The 14,465-nt window shown below is 48.1% G+C and overlaps 1 protein-coding gene across 3 annotated transcripts in view; it reads left to right on the top strand.

Moving 5' to 3' along the window:
• Nucleotides 1–14,465, top strand: part of EEFSEC (eukaryotic elongation factor, selenocysteine-tRNA specific) — a 316,447-nt gene that overhangs the window by 137,032 nt on the left and 164,950 nt on the right. For all 3 annotated transcript variants that reach the window (XM_075550125.1, XM_075550127.1, XM_075550128.1), the window contains exons 3-4: nt 5,051–5,147; nt 6,543–6,707. In XM_075550125.1, the coding sequence (XP_075406240.1) occupies nt 5,051–5,147; nt 6,543–6,707 (262 nt within the window). The remainder of the gene's footprint in view (nt 1–5,050; nt 5,148–6,542; nt 6,708–14,465) is intronic.

The following is a 14,465-nucleotide window of genomic DNA, read 5'->3' as shown; positions in this document are numbered from 1 at the left end:
GTTTCCTGATTCATAACACTAGCAAAATTATAGTTATGAAGTAGCAATTAAAATAATTTTATGGTTGGAGGGTGGTCACTACAACGTGAGGAACCGTATTTAAGGGTCACGGCATTAGGAAGGTTGAGAACCACTGCTCTACTGGTTTTCCTTGTAGGCTTTTTGGCCAGTCATTATTTGTCTTGTTATTACCTCAGGCAACCATGATCTCACCAAACAACTGCCTCTAATGGTTTCTAACAAATACTCCTGGAGAAAAGGCTATTAGCTATATATAGACCGCTCTAACTCAGGACAATTCTAGACACGCTTTGTAAGTAGTGTTGTCTGTGGAACTACCAGACAAATCAGAAAGTAGCAGTTCCCAGAAAATGGGATTCTGAAGGAGCTCCAACACTGTTCTCTTTTCCAGTGCCTGTCAGGCTCCTGGTGCTCAGGAGTAGTTAGGAATCGGGCAAGTTGCAGTATCCAAAGTTTGCTCATTCTTACTGAGAATTCAGTCTTTTTTTTTTTAACAACACCCCCTAGATTGCTACTGAAAAGCCTCGGTAATGCTGCTGGGTAAGCATTAGATTGCTAACCCAGAAGTCAGCGATTGAAGCCCACTGCCCAAGTTGGGGAGAACTCCAAGGCTGTCTGCCCTGTAAAGGTTTATCAAGTCTTGCGGACCTAGATAGAGTCACTAGGGCTCAGAATTGACTGGATGGCAGCTCTTTTTTGTTACTACTGTTGTTAGATAGCTGCAGCCTTTTGGTTAATTTTCCGAGTTCTGAAAAAGTTCATTTTGTCAATGTTCTTCTCATTGTTCTATGGAGGAGAGAAATTTTGGTTGTCTTCATTTCACCATTTTTATTGGCCTTTCCATGTGTATTGAGCCAGAGATTTATATCCTAGCATTATATGACAAAGCCATGGCAAAAGTCAGTCATGGTTACTAGTAGGTTATTATAGTTATATGTAAAATGATTAAAATTTGAAATCTCTAGAACATTTTTTGGGAGGGGCACCAAGAAGTATTTCTTTTTTTTTATTTATTTCTTTTTTTTTTACCAAGAAGTATTTCTATAAAATCCTAGAAATTCTTACTGAACAAAAATATCAATATATGAAACTATTGTTTCTTAGCATATCCTCTTCCTATATCTATGCAACTTCTGAAGATGTTTTTAAAGTTAATTTTAATAAATCATTTTATTGGGGCCTCTTACAGCTTTTATAACAATCTATACATCACTTGTATCAAGCACGTTTGCACATATGTTGCCATCATCATTTTGAAAACATTTTCTTTCTTTTTGAGCCCTTGGTATCAGCTCCTCTTTTTTCCTCCTCCCTCCCCAACCTGAAGATGTTGTTTTGATTTCGCTAACCCTTCTCTGAAGAATTGCACTCTCTTTGATTTTGGACCACCTCAAAATAGCCATTTCGACCCCCTCCACGCACTCAGCTCATGCTCCTTGTAAATGTTCTTGAGTTTGGGGAACAAAAATAAGTCTGAAAGGGCACCATCCAGGCTGTAGAGTGGATAGGGAAACGCTTCCCAGGAAAATTCCCACAGGACATTCCTTGTTCTCCTCAAAGAACGAACAGGTACATTGTCTGGATAGAAATCAATTCTCTATGCAACTTCCCTGGATTTTTTCTCCCCGATGCACTTTTCAGTTTCCTTAAAACGTCTTCCTTAGACGGTCTTCTCCTCCTCCTCTGTCCTGAAGATGTCCGTTAGGGGACCATTTGGATCTCCCAGAAACCGATCACCCTGAGTTTAACTGGCCCAGCGGATCCCCTCAGCGCCACTGTTTTGATTGGGTCTCTCTCTCTCTCTCTCTTTTTTTTTTAAAAAGAGTATTATAATGAGACTGAGGCAGATGTACTGCTGAGAGAACACTGATTTCAGGGACAATTTTATATACATTTTGCTTGGAATAAATCTGTGTATGATGGACTGGAACCCAAGGAGGAATATATTTTTAAAAATCATTTTATTAGGGACACATACAACTCTTATCACAATCCATACATACATCAGTTGTGTCTAGCACATTCGTACATATGTTGCCATCACTCTCAAAACACCTGCATTCTACTTGAGCCTTTGGTATCAGCTCCTGCAATATACATGTATTTTAACACAACCTCATCATTAGCAACAGGGAAAGAGGCGGCTGGGGAGACGGAGATGTGTAACGTAGCGACCGAGAGTCCTGGCGTTAGAGTGGAATAGGGTATGTTTGAATTTGACTATGGTGTGTAGCCAGTGACTTGGAGCCCATTCATTAGCTTCTTTAAGCCCCAATCTTCTCTTCTATCCAATGCAAACTCCAAAGTGTTATGCTTTGGGCCTAGCTAAGGAAGTTATAGCTCTTGTGGTTGCCATCGCTCAACAGAACACTCTACTGTATAATGTACATAAACTAACAGGATATAGACTTGTGTGCATATTTTAAACAAAACAAAGACATAATCCCTTGGCAATGCAGAGAGAGAATTATTGGTGGGTTTTCTCTTTTCTATGCTGTGTTTTAAGATCCTGACAGCCTTACATGGCTTTTAAAATTGAGGTGAGAAGAGTGCACTCATAGGAAGGATCTCCTTTTAAAGAGACGGTGCTCTCGTGGTGGGATTTGTGCTGTCCCGGCGGGAATGCCTCATTCAGACATGGGCACGGTGAAGATACAGTTCAGGTGCATCCTCAGGAGATTTTTTGAATGCTAGTCCTTCTGGAGTCTCTCCCCATGGCTGCTCTGTTTCTAGATTGCCCTTTTTAAGGAGATCTTCTATTCAGATGCTGAGACCAGGGATCACTGATGTGGTAGGGGCGTAAAGATTTAGTTTAAGATCTGAGAAAACCCTTTTAAGTTTTTTTGTCAATTGTGGTGAAGAAAGCTGATGGTGCCCAGCTATCAAAAGGTATAGCATCCGGGGTCTTAAAGGCTTGAAGGTAATCAAGTGGCCATCTAGCTCAGAAGCAACAAAGTCCATATGGAAGAAGCACACCAGCCTGTGCGATCATGAGGTATTGAAGGGATCAGGTATAAGGCATCATCAGAAAAAAAAAATCTTACCATAGTGAATGAAGGGGGAAGTGCAGGATGGAGACTCAAAGCCCATTTTCCAGCCACTGGAGATCCCCTTGAAGAGGGGGCTAGGGGAGGAGATGAGTCAGTCAGGGTGCGATGTAGCACCGATGAAGAATACAGCTTTCCTCTAGTTCCTAAATTCTTCCTTCCCTCCCTCCCCCAACTATGATGATTCAAATTCTACCTTGCAAGTCTGGCTAGAGCAGAGGATGTATACTTGTGTAGATAGGAGCTGGAGGCACAGGGAATCCAGGGCAGATGATCCCTTCAGGATGAGGGGTATGAGTGGCGATACTGGGAAGGGAAAGGGAGAGTGGGTTGGAAAGAGGGAACTGATTACAAGGATCTACATGTGACCTCCTCCCTGGGGGACATACAACAGAAAAGTGGGTTAAGGGAGACGTTAGACAGGGAAAGATATGACAAAATAATAATTTATAAATTATCAAGGGCTCATGAGGGAGGGGGAGGGGGAGGGAAGGGGGAAAAAAGAGGACCTGATGCCAAGGGCTTAAGTGGAGAGCAAATGCTTTGAAAATGATGAGGGCAACGAATGTACAGATGTGCTTTACACAATTGATGTATGTATGGATTGTGATAAGAGTTGTATGAGCCCCTAATAAAACGTTTTAAAAATCATTTTAGTGGGGTCTTTTATAGGTCTTATCACAATACATACTTTCATCCATTGTGTCAAGCACATTTGTACATATGTGGCCATCATCATTTCAAGCAAAGGAGGGTATCAGCTCATTTCCCCCCTCCCCCTCCCCATGAACCCTTGATAATTTATAAAGTATTAGTTTGTCATGTCTTACACCGACCACCGTCTCCCTTCACCCACTTTTCTTTTGTCGGTCCCCTCACGGGGCAGGGGTGGGTGGGTTATATGTCAATTAGATCACTTATTGTTCCCTTGTCCCTGGATTTGTTGGTTCCCTCCTCCCTTTCCCCTGCTTTCCCCTCTCCTGTGTCCCCCTGGAACCATCAGTCCCATTTTTTTCTCCTCCAGACTGTTTACCCCACCTAGCTTATCTAGATAGACATGTAGCGACAATTATGAGCACAAAAGCAAGACAAAGCACACACAGCAACAATAACAACAGCAAAAAAAACAACTGCATAAAACGAAAAGCCTATAAATAGTTCCAGGTCTGTATGTTGACCTTTTTGAGTGTTTTCTAGTCGAGTCTGATGGGGTAACATGCCCTGGCCCCAAAGTCTATATTTGCTATTCCCTGGGGACTTTGTTGCTTTGCTCCCCTTGCTGCTCTGTTGCACGCCCTTAGTGGTGGAGTCTGATCAGGCACAATCCCCGCACTGTGCCTCCAGTGTTGTCCCCCCTAGTGCTATGTGTTAGTGAGGGATGTGTCTCATGGTGGGACTGGTCCTGTGGTCCTCTCTGTGCGTTGACTGCTCGAGGCGGAATATCATCCTTGGGCCTTGGTGGGCTAGGAAGTGTTCCACACTCTCTCCTTCCTTCTTCATTTGTTCCTGTGTGCTCTGATCAGACATGCCTCGCTCCCTGAGCTGCAGCTTCAGTGCTGTCCTCTGAAGTGAATTCTTCTGGGTGTGGTGGTCGTGGTAGTGGGGTATCCACATAATTGGGATTGGGGCTGGCTCTTCAGACCTCTCTGTTGGTTTGCTGCTTCATTCAGGTATGTTGCATTCACTTCTTGGCGCACCGGGTTGAAGTCTGGTCCCTCTCTCCCTTTCCTGTAGTGATATAAGCTGTGCCCTCACCTTGGGTAGGTTAGTGCCCTGTTCCCCCACTACTCAATGGCACCTGCCTTTTGAGGCCTATATTTTCTGTCCAGCAAAACGGAAACGAATGATACTCTCCTGAGGCACTTCTGGAGGGGTTCAGCGAGATCCCCAGTAGTGTGTGGTTATTGGCCAGTGTTCCACAGACATAGTTTGCCCTTCCTGATAGTCTCTGTAATTGTGACGGGGCTTGTTTTCCGTTGTAGGTTCCGAGGGGCACCGATTGTACCTGTAGCAGCCAAGCCTGGAGGACCAGATGCCCCTGAAACAGAAGCTCCACAAGGCATCTCAGAGCTTATTGAGGTACTTTCAGCTTGACGCTGGCTGCCCTCTGGCCCCCACCTTAGTAGATGTAGTGTGTCCCACTGTGCTCTGAGAGAGGAAGAGAGGACCAAGCCACGCCAGAAGAGCCCACGTTGGTTCTGTTAACCTTCCTCAATCACCTTCCTTGAAAAATAAACTAAAACAAAAAATCTAAGGACCTTCAGGAGATGTGAGTTACTCCCATGCCAGCCTTGCAGAATACTGATCAGATCCTTCATTCCCAGAGAGCAGCCCCTCCAGCTGGGAGGTTAGTGCACGTCACCCACCCCACCTCCTCACGCTGCACTAGATCAGGCCAAGCTGGGTGAAAGAGATGTGTAGCAGGTCAGAACAGCTGATAGCCAGTGGTCTCAGTGGCCATGCACAGAGGAAGGGAGCTCAGCCATAGAGCTAGGGCCCCGGGGGAGCCAGCAGAGAGTGGGCATGGCAGTGACACCACCCAGAGTGGTGACAGTGCGGACGAGAAGAGTGCTCATTGGCTGGGCGGGTGCCCAGGGAGGAGCTAGACTGCTAGTCTTAAAAAACCTTGGCTCTCCCTCTCATCCTCTCTTGCTTCCATTCCTTCACCAATAAAGTAGGGAACTGTCTTAGTTTCTTTGTGCTGCTATACCAGAAACGTCAGAAGTGAGTGGCTTAAATGAACAGAAATTAATTTTTTAACCGTTTAGGAGGATAGAATTTCAAATTCAGGGGTTCTGGCTCCAGGGGACAGTTTTCTTTCTTGATTGCCTCTGGAGCCACAAGAGGGGGAAAAGAAATCAAGGAGCAGGTAAAGGGTAAACTAATTGGGTGGGGCTGGGTGGCAGGCTGTTTGATTAATAGTTTAAACTATTGAATACAAAGTTGATCTGAAATGTAACCCACCACCTAATTTACAATGAAAAAAAATTGAAAAAAACTCAAAAACCTTCCGCTTACACTTATTGCCCAATTACAAAACCACGTCTACATTTTAGAATGTGAAATTCATGTACCAATATGTCTTAATTTGGGTTTCCTGGAGGAGCCCTCTAAGAGGGATCGATGTGCCAAGGTGAGAAAGCATATGAGGTCCAGGATCAATATGCCAAGGTGTGTTCCAGCAGACTGCCTCTGAGCTTGTGTGGAGGCCTGCTGACTGCAGTCAGCCCAGCCCGAGAGGACAGGGAGCGAGCTGAGAGCAGAGCAAGGCCAGACTTGTGTCTGATCAGGGAATTGTCCTTTTCGGGACAGCTGGCCTGGCTTGCCAAGGAGTCGGTCTGCAGTTAGAGCTCACCTGGCCTGTACTGAAAACCGCAGGGACCCAGCCTCTGCCCTCTTCTGCCTTCCTGTCTCTGCTGCCCTTCCAGACACGTATGCCCCCTGTGGGTGTTGCCACCAGTCTCTCTTTTCTAGCTCCTGAAGTCGCAGATTCCCATCCCAATGAGAGACCCGTCAGGACCATTCCTCATGTCTGTGGACCACTGTTTCTCCATCAAGGGCCAAGGCACTGTGATGACGGGAACCATCCTCTCGGGCTCCATCACCCTCGGCGACAGTGTTGAAATTCCTGCCCTCAAGGTCAGTCTCGCCCTATCCTTCCGTTTGGCCTCGCCAGCATTGGAGGACCACAGTCCCTTGGCCTCTTCATTGGCTGCCCTGCTCTCCTGCTTCCCCGCCCCTCAGCTCCACCCTTCTGCACATTCTCTGACCCATTCTCGCTCCGCCACTGCCACTCTCCCCCATGTATTCCCGAGCACCTTCTTCTGAACTACACGGACCTCAAATTGGAAACAAGTGGAGTTTCGTGTCATCGTCGAGCCCCTACTTGAGCTGTCCAGGACTCCTCCGGAGCCCCACAATCTGCTCGTGGGCCTCTCTCTCCCTCCACCTTCGGGCACCGTAGCTTGGCTCTGATTTCAGAGGTGTCCAGTGGCTTTGACACTCGTAACCCATGAGCTTTTCTTGTGGCTTCCTAAAAGCATACAGCCTCGCTGACTGCCCTTCTCCTCCAGGGGCGTTGGAGGGCGGGAGCTGACACTAGTTGGAGCCAGTGAGGCTGCAGTAGGGTGCCTGGGTCCTTAACAGGGACAGGGCTAGCTGGTGGAGATGATAGGATTCAGTGCTAACTGGGAGCAGCTACCTGGAGTGTTTACGTTTGTTGAGATGATTTCTGAAGCCATCTGGCTGGCTGGGTGGGAGCCCTGAGGGACAGGAGGCCAAGGAGCATTGTGGATTCCGTGCCTGTCTGTGCTTCGTGTGACCTAGGCGAGGGAACACTTCAGGGATGATAGTTTGCCAGAGCTCCCTGGGTACAGGGGAATGTTGCATTCAAGTCTACCCTCCTCTCACTTTATGGGGATGTGGCCGTGGCTTCCTCCTGGAGCGAGAGCGCTCTTCCTGACCAGACAGGACCAAGCCTAAGAAAGGCTTCTTTTCAAAGCTGGCCTGTGGCTGGGGGCCAGGAACTGCGATGTCATCAAGACCCAGGGCTCCCCTGTGCCCGGCAGGTGATGAGCTTGCTCTTCCTCTGCCTGCCGCAGGCCTACTAAGCGTAGGTAATTTGTCCTGGGAAAGAACCACTTAAAATCCAATCTAAGACAGGAATTACAGGGCAGATTCTAAAAACTAAAACCTAAAGTTATGAAAACAAGATGCATTTATATCTATCTAAGAAAGCGCCACGGCGACCGTAACTGACTGCTTTGGCTACACCCAAACCCCAATCCAAGCTCACTGCCATCGAGCTCATGCCGACTCCCAGCCAGCCTACAGGACCGAGTGGAACTGCCGCTGTGAGTTCTGCGACTGTAGCTCTTTCTGGGAGTAGAAAGCCTTATCTTTCTCCCACACAAAGGAGGAGAGTTCGTCTCCATATCTTAAGGCCGATTGCCATAAGGCAGAAATCACACATGCCTCCACCTTCCCTTCTTTTTAAAAAAACAGTTTTCTTAGCCTATGAGTCACACATATTATATAATTCAACAGCTCAGTCACATCAAGAACACTTGTACAATCATCACCACAATGAATTTTAGAGCATTTTCTTCGTTCTTGTGCGCAGTGTCATTAGCTTCCCGTTTGCCCTCACCTCCCCTGCTGTGCCCCAAGGAACTATTAGTCCAGTTATTGTCTCCATAGATTTACATAGCCTAGGTTTCATATACAGAGCAACATTTAAAAACAACAAATTAACAATATTAAAGTAAAGCAAAGATCTCAACAGAAAAGAAAGCAGAAAATGTTAAAAACAAAAACAAGTTGAAAATGGCCCAAAAGGGAAATCAAATAAGGTGTTACATTTTGACCTAATTGCGTCCACAATAATCCGTTCCCTAGGACATTCTGTGAGAGCAAGGCTGTTTGCAGCCCTGCTCTGTAGTCAGAGCTGGACTCACTGGAGACGGCCTCCATGTGTATCCCCTTCACGGTTTGATTTTCTTTTAAACAGAAACAACTTCAAAGTACGAAGGTGAAAGGAGAGCAAGTGTTAAGATACTACATTTTTTAAAAAACATTTTATTAGGGGCTCATACAACTCTTATCACAATCCATACATATACATACATCAATTGTATAAAGCACATCCGTACATTCTTTGCCCTAATCATTTTATTTTTTTTTTCTTTTTTTACATTTTATTAGGGGCTCCTACAACTCTTATCACAGTCCATACATATACATACATCAATTGTATAAAGCACATCTGCACATTCCCTGCACCAATCATTCTCAAAGCATTTGCTCTCCACTTAAGCCCTTTGCATCAGGTCCTCTTTTTTTTCCCCCTCTCTCCCTGCTCCCCCCTCCCTCATGTGCCCTTGGTAATTTATACCTTGTTATTTTGTCATATCTTGCCCTATCCGGAGTCTCCCTCCCCCCCCCTTCTCTGCCGTCCGTCTCCCAGGGAGGAGGTCACATGTGGATCCTTGTAATCAGTTCCCCCTTTCCAACCCACTCACCCTCCACTCTCTCAGCATCGCCCCTCACAGGGAATCCAGGGTGGATGATACCTTCAGGACCAAAGATTCTACATTTTAAGCACAATGGACTTTACAGAGCTCCATCTGATAGCAAGGTCATCACATCCCCACTGTGGCCCGAGGGTCCGTCAGAGGCTTCCTCCATGTGGGGACCCGCAAGTGGATTGTGAGCTTCCACTGCTATCCATGGGCTTCTTCAAACCAGATACTCACAATTTCCGCTCTGACAGCATTCCTCCCTTCATATGTGGATCTTATTTACAATCCTTGGATCACATGGGCTGTATTCCCTAATATAGACCTCATGGGCTATCGTGACCTGGTGTCTCTTCTGCGCTGGGAGCAAACATCTGAGGCCTGGGGAGAGGAGCTAAGGGTTAAGAGACTGTTGGGAGAGGTGGTACCTGGCGCTCGAAAGAGAGAAGGTGCATGGTTGTCGATTCGGGGCAGCAGTACTAGGACTAAGAGTATGGGGGACAGTTGAGGTAGGTTGGTCAGCCATGGCCAGCTTGTCGGGGTGTCTGAGGGGCATATTCTGAAGAGCAGGCCAATCTTATCTTCCTCATACAGTGGAACTTGCTGGTTAGCATCCCCACACAGGTCCGGAGTGCACATACAGATGTAGAGGTAATCTGTTGCTTTGGTGAACTGTTTTTCCTTGGCTTCCTTTTTAGCCCTCGCGGTGTCTGCTAAGCAACCCTGGAGACACATTGGATTGAGTAAGCAGTGGGCTTCGAACTGCAAGTTTGGCAGTTCAAACTCACCAACTACCCCACAGAAGAAAGATGAGGCAGTTTGTTCCTGTCCTAGAACCCCTGTAGACCTTCATTGAGCTTTCAGTAATTCCTCTCGGCTACATTGCACTTGATCACAGCCCACTGGGATTCTCAGGCATTCTGAGCCCTCCTTGCCAGCGATTTTAGATCACTGTGTTCCCTTGTCCCCGGATTTGTTGGCTCCCCACTTCCTTTCCCCCACCTCCCCATCTCCCATGTTCCCCAGGAACCATCAGTCCCATTGTTTTCTCCTTAGGATTGTTTATTCTGCCGATCGTATATAGATAGGTCGAACATGATAGTGGGACAAGAAGAATGTAAAAGGAAACAGAGTCAAGAACTAGGAGGCAAAGGACATTTGTAGAGGTCTAAATACAGGCACGTACATATGTAAATATAGTTATATAATACAATAGAGACATAGGTCTATGTACTTATATTTATATGTTAAGTATTAAGGTAGCAGATGGCCTCAGCTCAAGCCCTTCCTGAATGCAAGAACCCTTTGTTCTAACAACCTGGCCTTCCCGCGGGGACCTTGGGAGCTCTGTCGTATAAGGCTGCTGTGAGTTCGCAGTGGACTGTGTGTGCTGCCGTGTGCAGGCTAGGCTGTGGGGTAGAGCAGATGGGGTCCAGGAAGGCCGCAGTTCTTCATGAGAGCGGGCCAGTTCCTTAGCCCCTCTGAACTTGGCCCTTCCTGAGAGGAACTGCAGTGCTCTGTGGCCTCTCTCTGCTTACCGAGGTGCTGAGCTGAGCTAGCTGAGCATGAACAGACCTGCCTGGGAGTGCCGGGGCCGGAGCTGTGAGAACAGGGCCTGGGATGCCGAGACTGGAAGACCATGCTGTGGGGGATGCGCCCTGCTGTCTCCGGCACTCAGAGCAGACCTCAGTCAATGCGGGAGCCGACAATCAGCCCAGGGCAACCTTCCCCAGGCGTCGGAACGTATAAAAACACATTTCAGAAGAGGTCGGGCTTCACAACTCCTCTGACCTCCTCCCACCCCTGCCTCCGATTTGGAGGCTGAAGCCTATTGGGCACGGGGGGCATTGTGGAGCAGGGGCTTGTCAACCGGACGGCTTCTCCCCAAACACAGTGACATCCCTGTCAGATTTCTCTAATAGACTCGGACACATCTGACCGCTTGAACTCCCTCCGAGGCAGGGCACAGCCATTCCAAATAAACAGTCGCATTCCCTTCCTGGCCTGGGCTGGCCTGCCGGAGCCTGCCATGCCCAGCCCCTGTCCCTGCTGCCCACATCCATCTCCAGCTGGGGCTGATTAGTGAGCAAGGAAGTGTTGGGGACCAAGGAGTGAAGGAGCACACAAAAAGCCCCATTTAAGCCCCACGATGGTAGAAACTCCTGACTTCCTGAGGTGCGTCCGCCTTCTGCTCAGGCCGTCAGCATGGGAGAAGCCTCTGGGTAGACTCCGGCCTGGCATTGCTGGCAGGGAGTGTACCGAGTGCAGAACTCTGCGCCCCGCGATGCCTTTACGTGGTCAACAGCAGGGCTCGTACACATTGGTGATCTCTTTGGAGTCTCTCGGTGGCCAAGCAGGTAAAACATTTGGCTGATAATGGCTTTCTCCCAGTCTCCGGCTAGGAGGGGTGTCACCTCCGAAAACACTGTCAGAGCAGACCATAGAGGAAGAGCGGGGGTTGGGGGGGGGGGTTTCAGAGGTGCCAGGCCTGCCATTTGTTAACAGCCTCCCTGTGCTTCCCGCATTCAGTGAAGATGCATGGTGCCCCCTGTGCCCTTGGCTGTGTCCAGCCTCTGGAGGAGGATGGGCAGTGGTGTGGCATGGATGGGCTCAGGGCAGGCCCAGCTCCTGGCACTTAGGGGCATATAGCAAATTTTTCTGCTTGATAAGACACCATTAGGATCATTCGATTCGATTTTAGTCTTTTTGTTGTAGACCTGGATCGTGGGCTTTAGTAGGCAGAAATAGCTGCTGGGATAGGGAAGCTACTCCAAATGAGTGATTCCACGGAAAGATGTTTGGCAGCCCCTAAGTCCTCGTTCTGAGATGATGACAGACCAAATCCAAACCAAACTTGCTGCCAGCAAGTTGACTCCGACTCACAGCAACCCTCTAGGACAGACGGGAACGGTCCCTGGGAGTTCCCGAGACGTTAGCTCTCTCCGGGAGTAGAAAGTTTTAGCTTCACTTTGCAAAACGGATGGTGGTTTCAAACTGCTGGGCTTGTGATCGGCTGCCCAACGTGTAACCCCTAGGCTGCCAGGGCCCCTCTTCTCAGACTTTGTAAGTTTCACCGACATCTAATCTATGTCATCCCATGCAATTCAAGAGTTCAGTCACCCCAAGAAGAGTTGTGCCATCCTCCAGTTAGCTGTAGAGCTTTTTCTCCGTTCCCGTGCTTGTTTTAGTCTTAGCTCCCCATTCCCTCCAACCTCTCTTGCCATACTCCTAAGGAACCATTAATCCAGTTACTGCCTCTGTAGATTCATGTATCCTGGATTTCATAGGCATAAGAGCATTGAAAACAAACAAAAATGAACAAGAATAACAAGAGTAAAACAGATTTAAAATCTCAATTGAAAAGCAGAAAATGTAAAAAAAAAAAAACCAAACTAGACCGTATTTAAATGGCTCAAAAGGAAAGTCAAGTGATAGGGTGTTACATTACAACCCAACTGCATCTGCAGCAACCCACTTTCCAGTGCACTCTGCATGACAGCAAAGCTGCTCACGTCCCTGGTCCAGGGTCAGAGGGCCTCACCAGGGGCTCCAGCCACATGTACTTCCCCTTTACATTTTAACTTTCAAGCCAGGGCTCTTCTTGAGGACGGATAATAAATCAATCCCATGCTTGTTTGGTGATCGCCACCGTGACGAGCACTGGGCTCAAACATCATAATTGTGAGGATGGCACAGGACCGGCCAGTGTTCCGTTCTATCACATAACAGTCCCCAACATTTGGCGATAACACTGATACAGAAACATCCATAATCTGATAAGAGATTCCTTCACATCAAGTCCATAGTCAAATTGATTTTCCAAGTTATTTTTTAAAACCTACAAAAGAAAAAGGGAATCTTAAATATACAAGGTGCCCTTCTTCATACCTTTTGCCTTTGCTCTTGGAAGCCAGTGATAAGGACAAGAGAAGCTTGTGACGTCTGGAACAGCCTGCAGACACTGCTCGTCCTGCCTTTCCCTTCCCTGGGCCCAGTGGCTTGGCGTGCCCTCCTTACCGTAGCTGCCAAACACTCACGTGCTGCTTCTCGCGGTGGAGCCTTTGCACAGCTGTTTCCCTACCTGGGATGTGTTCACTTGGGAATTCATTTGCAGCTCTCAAACCCAGCTCAAGTTTCACCTGCTTCTGGTGGAAGCACTTGTGACATGTGGCCTGATACATACATGTCCCAGCTTTGTCCCGAAGCCGCAGTCTTGCTCCTTGGGTACCCTCCTGCTGCCATCTCCTACTGTGCGCAGCCCTGGGGCTTAGGGACGTGTCCTCTCCCGGTGTTCTCAGCACTCACCCTCAGGATGGGCCCTAAGAAGCTCCCCGCCCCCCAATAAAAATATTTGCTGAATAAAATTGTGGGCAAGGGTCTCTGAGGCAAGTAGATAGGATTTGTTTTTTAACAAGCTTTTGATTCAGAAGTGATCGACCGAGAGCTGCAAACGAAGTGGCTGGCTCTGTCTCGGGCACAGCTGGGGAAACTCGAGCTGAGTAACTGGCGTTTGTGAGGCCCGCATCTTGATGTCTTCATCCATGAGCCGCTGTGGCGATGTGCCCCACCTCAAAAGCTGGCTCCTTTTACGAAAAAAAAAAAAAAAATCACGAGCCCAGGGAGACGGAGCAGCTTTCCCAAACCTCCTGGTAAAACAAGCACTTGCGACTCAGCTCCCTCTGCCTCTGTGTTTCTCATCGAGGAAACACAAGGAATGATCTGTATCCTTAACTATTTCCTGTTTCAGAAGATAGACAGTTTTTTGCTTGTTCATAGATAAAGGGAGGAAGGCTTTGGTAAATTTGATGTTTTCCTGGTAGCTTGTTTTTCTGCTCGTTGAAGCCCCAGTGCCGGCTTGCTGTGCCACGTGGCCCTGTGCTCCAGATGCACAGAGCTGGGCCGACTCCGTAGCTCAGGGGAGCTGGTGGCCAGAACAGTCTGCACATGCTCAGAGCAGAGAGGAGCAGCGAGGACATCCAGGGAGGTTCTGAAGCTGCTCCCGGGAGAGCCGGGAGGGCCCTTAGAAGATCTGCTGGCAGTCTTCTTGAGAGACACACTGCTGGAGGCCTGTCACCACGACTTGTGACCACTCCTGCCTCCCATGCACCCTGTGCACCACAGGCCTTGCTGTGACCTCGCTGCATTGGTGTCATTGTGCTGCTCCCATCCTCCCGTGGGGCCTTCACTGACCAGGGAAGGTCAGGACACTGTGCACGGCGTGGAAGGTAGATCCTGCTTTGGTCGCTTCTCCTGCCTCAGTCTCATCCCAGAGCCACGTGCTGTCACTGACAGTGTATTCAGCCGACTCTGGCTGTGAGTGTCAGAGAACTTAGCACCATTAAGTCACCTCCAATCAGTAGGGACCCAGGACCAAACAGAA

Source organism: Tenrec ecaudatus, chromosome 5 (assembly GCF_050624435.1).
Source record: "Tenrec ecaudatus isolate mTenEca1 chromosome 5, mTenEca1.hap1, whole genome shotgun sequence".
In the NCBI taxonomy this organism is placed as follows: Eukaryota; Metazoa; Chordata; class Mammalia; order Afrosoricida; family Tenrecidae; genus Tenrec; species Tenrec ecaudatus.
This window is presented reverse-complemented; position numbering and strand designations above follow the sequence as displayed.